General features: G+C 34.1%; 2 protein-coding genes across 2 annotated transcripts; one reads left to right on the top strand and one right to left on the bottom strand.

Moving 5' to 3' along the window:
- Positions 1–2,263: 2,263 nt before the first annotated feature.
- On the top strand, positions 2,264–5,120 carry LOC115707037 (PHD finger protein ALFIN-LIKE 5). Its single transcript, XM_061115969.1, has 5 exons — positions 2,264–2,642; positions 3,272–3,304; positions 3,777–4,005; positions 4,108–4,243; positions 4,609–5,120. The coding sequence occupies exons 1-5, from the start codon at positions 2,492–2,494 to the stop codon at positions 4,873–4,875; spliced, it is 816 nt and encodes a 271-aa protein (XP_060971952.1). The 5' UTR covers positions 2,264–2,491; the 3' UTR covers positions 4,876–5,120.
- Positions 5,121–5,888: 768 nt separating this feature from the next.
- LOC115707036 (uncharacterized) lies at positions 5,889–7,796 on the bottom strand. Its single transcript, XM_030634856.2, has one exon. The coding sequence runs from the start codon at positions 7,171–7,173 to the stop codon at positions 6,124–6,126; it is 1,050 nt and encodes a 349-aa protein (XP_030490716.2). The 5' UTR covers positions 7,174–7,796; the 3' UTR covers positions 5,889–6,123.
- Between the last annotated feature and the right edge of the window lie 616 nt (positions 7,797–8,412).

Raw genomic sequence — 8,412 nt, 5'->3', positions numbered from 1 at the left:
TTGGGTATCTTGAATAGTTGAAGAATTTTTTAGTTTAATTTTTTTTATAATTTTACATGTCCTATAACTTGCATATTTTTAAAAATATTTAGAAAAATAAATTTTTTATATTTTATTGTGAGTACAATTATTTTTTTCTGTATAAATTTTATTTTTGATATTATAAATTATTTAAAATTTTTTAAAAATTTATTAAAAATCTTTTTCTGGCTACGGAGATAGGTATGAAGTCTATCAATAAATTTTTATAATTCAATAAAATTTTGGTTTAAAATATATTTTTTTTTAATTTTTATTTTTTTTAATTTTAGGTTTATTTCATAGATAATTTTATTTGTTGAAAAAAAGTGTTATATAAGAATGTAAATGTTTTTTTTTTTTTTTTTAAAAAAAAAGCATAATGTAAATATTATGAATGATGTAAAAAAAATCAGAAGTTCAGAAATTCAAATACTATTTTCTAATGCTGAAAAAAGGAAAGGAAAAAACAAAGAAAAAGAAAAAAGAACTATTAACTGAAAAATTGATATATGTATACTTATGAAAGGATCTAAAAAAAAATTATATTCAAATACTGTGAAAATAACTGTAAACACAAATAAAATTAAATAAGATTAGGAACTCATTATTTTTATCTTTGAAAGAAAGTTAAGTAATTTATGTATATTTTTTAACAAAAACTTAATTTTAAATTCAATCCAAGAGTACATTTGTTCCTCATTAATTTTTCCATCTTCAATGAAAGTGATAAGCATTTATATTATATTTTCATTGATTTAATTTTTTACCCTAAAAAACTTGATTATATCCACAAACGATGCAAGTTAACGTTTTTATTTTTTTTTATTTTTTTCATTGGACTTGTGACGGTTTTATGAAGGGTTATTTGCGGTAAAACCCCCTAAAGTAGGGAGGTTTTTGCAACTAACCCCCAATTCTAAAATTTTTGCGGTAAAACTCTCTAAACTCAAGTTCTGTTAGCACTTACCCTTTCCGTCCAATTTTGACTGTTAACTGCCATGGTGGAATGTCCACGTGTACACAATGTACACGTGGCACAATTTTATTGGTCCACGTAAATAAATAATTAAAAAAATAAAAAAATTAATTATTTTAAAAATAAAAAATTAAAAATTAAAAAAATCCTAATTTCCTAATAAATAAACTAATTTACTAAAAATATATTTTTTTTTTTCTTCTTTTTCCTTCCTTCCTCGTTCTTTTTTTCTTTCTTTTGGAAACTCCAGTCTCCAACCTCCATTGTTGCTCTCTGCAACAAACAACAACAACAATGACAAACTTCACCAAACATGCCCTTAATCCCACCAAAACTCAACAAAAGCCTTCTCCACAAACACCTACTCTACGCCCCAACCCAATCTAACCTCTCTCTCCAAATCAAAGAAAAATTATTCTGTCTCGAAATCATGGGGCAGATCTGAAAAAAAAAAAAAAAAAAAAGAGCTTGGCAGAGATGGTTCGTGCGCAAGCAGGAGAACGAGTTTCCAAAAAAAAAAGAAAAAAAGAAAGAGGAAGGAAGGTGTTTCTTTTGTGGTTGTCTCGTTATATATGGTGGTTTGGGAGTTTCTGCACTTTGTCTTCGACATCAATGGCATCTCTCTCTGTTCTCATCAGCGTTGGAGCCTTGATCTCGCTGGCTTCGTGGGAAGAGTTTTGGTTCTAGATCTGGCTGCTTTGATTTGCACATGACATTTTCTAGCATGGGTATGGCGTCCACCGGTGTTGAGATTTTTGTTTGGGGTTGTTTCTCTGTTATGTGGGTTGGTCTGTCGTGGTTCAGGTTCAGATTTGTCAGGTTGAGATTGTGGTGGATGGTGATGGTGGCTTCAGGGAATTAGGGTGAGAGAGAGGACGAGAAGAAGAGAAAGAATGTTAAGGGAAATAGGATTTTTTTTTTAATTTTTATTTTTTTAAAATTGTTTTTTTAATTTAAAAAAAAAGAAAATTTTTAATTTTTTTATATTAAAATAATTAATTTATTTATTTTTTTAAATATTTATTTACGTGGACTAGTAAAATTGTGCCACGTGTATACTGTGTACAAGTAGACATTCCACCATGGCAATTAACGGCTTAAAATGGATGGAAATGTTAAACTGCTAACAGAACATGAGTTTAGGGAGTTTTACCGCTAAAATTTTAGAATTGGGGGTTAGTTGTAAAAACCTCCCTACTTTAAGGGGTTTTACCGCAAATAACCCTTTTATGAAATACAGTTAAACTAAACCCGTCCAGTCCCAGACTCCACCCACACCCAGATTCAGATCCGTTAACTCTTCTTCCTTCTTCTTAAAGTACGTGCACTAATTACCCAAAATACCCTCTCAAAACACCATAATAACATTTTAGTCCCCTCACTAAATGTAAAAAATTGCAAAGATTGGGGTTTCTCTGCAAATAGTATTAAATGTGTTACCAGCATGTAAAATTCCTTTCCTCTTCACTCTCCTTGCCATTCTAAATTTTTTGTATGCTTTTTGACTTTGTACTTGGTTTTCCCAGAGAGAGAGAGAGAATGGAGGGAGTTGGAGGAGGAGCGCACTACAATCCTCGCACAGTCGAAGAGGTTTTCAGGGATTTCAAAGGCCGTAGAGCTGGAATGATCAAAGCCCTCACCACAGGTTTTTTACTTTCGCTCTGTTTTTTTTTTTCTCCCTCTCTTTTTTTGCTGTGTTGTTTTGTTTCATAATTTGGTTTCTGAGAAAACCCAGCAAGGAAATTCTTTGAAGATTTTGAAGTTTTGCGGTTTGACTCGTTATGGGTCTCGAAAATATGGTCAAGTTCTTCTATGCTGGTGTTGCTTTATGTCGTTGCCTTGCCTGGTTCTCACCATACCACGGGTTTGAACTGGATGCTGTAATTTTTCTTTCTTTCTTTCTCTCGTTTCAATTATCGCTTTCTCACCGATTTTTAAGCGTTCAGATATGGTTTACTTGAAGGAAACCGTGAAGCGAAATGGGTATAAAGTTCGTGAAATTAAGAGTTTTCTGTTTTTGTTATGATTCGATACCAGTATTACATGTTTCCTCTCAAGTATAGGAATTTTGTTTTAGACGTTTGGTTCGCCTCGGTCAATTGGTTACCCTTGTTTACGGTGAAAGAAAATTAATGGCAGGAATGCAGTAAAAGATTCCTGAATTTGATTTGGTGTTTATTATAATTCTAAAAATGTTTTTGATTTGAACTTAAATATTTTATTTTGAAAATTATTTATGTTGTGCTTTACATCTTCCTGGTTCTGTTAATGCAGATGTTGAAGAATTCTATCAGCAATGCGACCCGGGTAACATTTTTTTCTTCTTCTTCTTATTGAAATGATATTACTGTACTTATATTACGTAATACGTATTACAAAATACAAAGTTTACTATAGTTTTAGACATGTGCATTAGTAAGATATTATATTTCATTATTTTACGTTCTCTTGGTTCTGTACATTTATTAATATTGGTTGGTAGCTTTTATTGCGGTGCAAATTTGTCAATTTGTTTGGAGGTAGTCTGCTAGAGTAGAGAGTTTTCTGTCCTTATTAGCTGATATTTGTTTTTTTTAATTTTTTCTTGGGATAGTTCACATGAGCCTTAGCAAGGGCATTAATTCACATTTTTATGTTTCTGGGACGAAATTGACTAAGCATACGAGTTATTTGCAGTTGTTTTGTTTTTTGTTTGTGCATTTACTTCTCACTGATTGATCACAGATTTTCTTTAGCAATCTCTTCCAGCTGGTAATTATGGGTAAGTTTGTGTTTGCAGAGAAGGAGAATTTGTGTCTCTATGGATTTCCGAGTGAGCAGTGGGAAGTTAACTTACCTGCTGAAGAGGTGCCACCGGAGCTACCAGAGCCTGCACTTGGTATCAACTTTGCAAGAGATGGCATGCAAGAAAAGGATTGGTTATCTTTAGTTGCTGTCCACAGTGATGCATGGCTACTTTCTGTCGCCTTTTATTTTGGCGCAAGATTTGGATTTGATAAAGCTGACAGGTGTTAGAACACTTATTTTACAGTTTTTTGTTTCTTCTTTGTTTCAAATTATTGGACTTGACAAACTCACCTGGGTGAAAGGAATGTGTATTTTTAATGCAGGAAGAAACTTCATAATATGATAAATGATCTTCCAACAATATATGAAGTTGTGACAGGTGCTGCAAAGAAACATTTAAAGGAAAAGCCATCAGGAAATCATGGCAGCAGCAACAGGTCCAAGTCAAACTCTAGGATGGTAAGTTTGTTTTTTCACCGTTTTCCTTTTGAGAATTTGTTAATTATTTTCATCTTTACTATCGTTTGTAACTTTTTCATTTTTTATAGAAGAAAAAAGAAAGAAAAGATTATTGCATATTGTATAATTTGTAAGGTACGTGTTAAGAACAATTTTACTAATGTTCCTGCATAACGATTGCTGTAGTTTCTGAGTCCCTACAAGGTGGGGAGCCTAAATCAGAGAAAGGAAAAAAAATTGTGACCGTATCTATATGGCTTTTAGCTTGTAAAATACTTGATTTCTTCAACTAGCCTTGTATATATTAGTACTCTTTTCAGATTATCTCAAATCTGATTCTCATTTCCTGGCTTAAATATAAGCAGCGGGGACCAGAAACTCAGGTAAAACAGCCAAAATCATTGGAGCCAAAAGATGAAGACGATGACTTAGATGAAGAAGATGAAGACGAGCACGGGGAAACATTATGTGGGGCATGTGGTGAAAACTATGCATCAGATGAATTTTGGATTTGTTGTGACATCTGCGAGAAGTGGTTCCATGGAAAGTGTGTGAAGATAACCCCGGCAAGAGCCGAACATATTAAGCAGTACAAATGCCCATCGTGCAGCAACAAGAGATCTCGCCCTTGAAATGCTCAATGAATCTGATGCAGACTTCTAGCTTTACGCTTGTTTGAATGAAATCTGCTAACTGCTTTGCATAGTAGTCGTTCTTTCTTAGTTCTAGAATTCGTGCAAACTTGTGAATCTGTGTACCTTGTTTCAGGGGGAATCTCAGTGTAAGTTTAGTACCATTAATGTTTGGATGCCCCGCTCATAATTAAGTACATTTTAATTTTAGTTTCTCTAATGGTTAAATAGATAGTCTTACAAAATTTTATGCTACAACATGTCAACGTGAACTGCCTTTGAATTTTTAGCTCACCTTGGACCATTTACTTTACATGGTATCCTTTATTCACAATAATGACTCAGAACTTTTAAAAATTTATATTTGTGGAATTTGGAAAAAGATTAGGAGATAGGACTGCCAAGGGACGTTTCTTTAAGGTCATATTCAACATGTCTTTTTCTGAATCAAGACTTGTAAATTTGGTCACTTTCGAAAAGAGTGTTATTTTCAGGACTTTTAGCACAATTAGTCCGTCCATTTCTTCTACGTCACCATTTTATTATTATTGCAATATTTTATTTCTTGGTGCTGTATGAATGTTTAAACCATATGATATAAATCCTGCATTTCAGCATTTCCTTTCTTTCTTTGGTGAATTGCAATAATATTATCTTTAAATTTTCTCTAGGACTTTGTACTTTTCATTGTTAAATGCATGCATGCATGGTAATTGGCCTTCGGTGTGTAACAGAGGGTAACGTGAACACACCTATCTTAAATGTATAGACTATAGAGCAAATTAAAAAAATTGATTTAACTTACAATACTGAAAAACAATATTATAGAATACCAAAAAAGGTTCTCATTGTTACTGTTTCTGATTGGGGAAGTTAGAAATAACAAGTTATAAATGACCCGAAAATTACCATAAACTAAGCTCTCAATCACTGAAAATGCAAGCCTTCATATTCTAGATTGGTTGAACTTGAGATGGTAAATCAAGGTCAAATTAAGCAATAATAATAATAAATTTTAAGAAACCGCTCTTTATATATGTGAAGGAGACCTACAATGGTTTGCATTGATCACCGGTGGAGACGGTCGACAAAAACAAAAGAAAGCCAAAGGGAGAAATATTTCAGAGAATATAACTCACAACAGGATTAATACAAAAGATAATACATATTAGGGGACAAGGAAAAGGAAAACACAAAACTCTGTTTTTCAATTCTTTTCACTGACCGGATTGTGAGTATTTACTTTGTTCAGAGTGTCAAAACCTCTTGAGTCTTAGTGGAAAGCCGTTTCAGAAACTCGTAAGTGGTGATCATTGTTGTTGCAGACATCGACATTGAAGCCCACCGAGGCCCCAAACCTCTGTAACAAGCCGTCCACCCACCTTCTTTTACCAAATTCCTGACTGTTTGTCCTACAGTTGTCGGCCCACGGCGACCATTTTCATCCCCATCCAAAACCTGCAGCCTCGTCTTAATGGTATCAAGAGGCATTGTTATCAAAGCTGAAACCCCACCAGCCATGGCTGCACTGACTCCTTGAACTGCCATTACTGTTTTTGAATTTGGTGTAAATGTGCTAACCCCATTTTTATTGTTAATCTGATCGTCTTTCTTGGTATTGTAACATCCAACTCCACCCCAAACCAGCCTTTGAGCAATCGAGTAAGAAGCCCACCAAACTGCATTAGACGGTGCATATGTCAAAATCGATATCCCAAAACCCCTATACAATCCTCTAGGACCATCAGTTCTGAGAATCTTCCTAAATGCATCGACCCCGTTAAGATATTTACACGCCGAAGCATTAGGAAGTTTCGAATTCCTACAACCTTGTACCATCAGTCTCTGACTCACAACATCAACTGGAGTCCACACAAGCTGGGCAGCCATGGCAGCACTTAACCCTGCAGCTGCATTAGCAAGGGTGGCCGCAGTTGCCTCCGAAAGTCCAAGCCTCACAGTGGCGGTTCCCACATTACTCTTGGTGACCTCAAGTGCTGTCATGTAAAGCGCCCGAGCAGGGATTGTACCCGTTAAAGAAGTTCCAAATCCTCTATAAAGAGCTCTAAAACCCTCATGCCTAACCATTGAAAACGCTGTCTTCATACAAGAAATCTGAGACTGAGCTACTTGTTGCCTGGTTTTCAACACCACAGCAGGGTAGAGACTCGCCGAAACACCCGAAAATAAGGCGGCGCCGAGGAAGAAAAACTTCGATTTATCAAGCATTTGCCAATCTATTTCTGCCGGTAAATGAATCTCTTGCGCCGACTCTTCCTCCGCCACACTCAAATTCATTTTCGCCACTTTTGCTAAAATACCCAGTTACTCTTTCAACTAACTTGATCCCAACCAAAACCAGAACCGGAACCTAAAATTCCTAGTTAAATTTCCCTATCAGTTATCACCAACCTTAATCCACCACTTCATAAACAGCCAAACTGTACAAAAAGTTCACCAACCGAACTAGAAACCCTAGATGTACGGACTATACAATTAATTAAAGAGAAAAATACAAAAGAAATAAGTAACATGTATAAATTTCACATAAACATAAGGATTATCCAACAAGAAATATATCCGATGGATTAACGCTTTTTCCTCCTGTGAAACCAGGATTTGGATCGAGGATGAGCTACGACGAACCAATCTAACATTTCTTTTTTTTTTTTTTGTAAGAATGCAGAACCAAATATGATCAACCTAAACTTTTCTTACCGGAAAAAAAGGAGCATGATCATTGTCTTCAGCCGGAGTATTCAGATTTTGCCGGAGAAAACTAAGATTACGATGTGTAACAAATTAAAGAAAAGAAAAACAACTATATATCTACTAACAGTAGAGAGGGAATTGAAAGCTTGAAAATAAAGTTAAAGGAAACAAAAAGATTGGTAAGAGAGAAAGAGAAGTGTATATATATGTATATGACCGGAGATGGGAGGTGTATTGTGAAGGCAAAAAAAGAGCTAACCTGAGGTAGGAGGTGGGGAACTGACACGTGTCAGTTATAGATTAGGGTGTTTTTCTTACAGTTTGTTGTCGTTGGTACAAATCCACAGTACGTGTGAGAATGTGACGTGTGAATCCTATCCATACGCGAGACTTACGGGCACCGCTTGTGATTGTCTACAGACGGTCTCACCTTTTTTGTTATATATCTCCCACTTGTACTAATTTCTGTCCTTTACCTTATTAAAAGAACTTCTCTTAATTAAATTAACTATATAATCTTTTGATTAAAAATTCATGAATATCTTAATTTCTTTATGTAGAAAATGAAGAAAATATAATATTGGTTGGTGAATTATTATTAGGTATTATTTAAGATTTTTACGATTTATATAATAATCCCTTAACTATTTATATTGTTATTAATTGACTCTTTTGTTAAATTTTTACACTGATAAATAAAATGAAAAAAATTCTACAGTGTATTTGTTAAAAGAGATATACTAAAATGAGAAAAATTTTACAGTGTATTTATTAAAAGAGATATACTGATACATCTTTATTTGCTTTAGTATTCGAAATAATTTT

Source organism: Cannabis sativa, chromosome 1 (genome assembly GCF_029168945.1).
Source record: "Cannabis sativa cultivar Pink pepper isolate KNU-18-1 chromosome 1, ASM2916894v1, whole genome shotgun sequence".
In the NCBI taxonomy this organism is placed as follows: domain Eukaryota; kingdom Viridiplantae; phylum Streptophyta; class Magnoliopsida; order Rosales; family Cannabaceae; genus Cannabis; species Cannabis sativa.
Note: the sequence above shows the minus strand (reverse complement) of the source record. Positions and strands in the feature narration are given on the sequence as shown.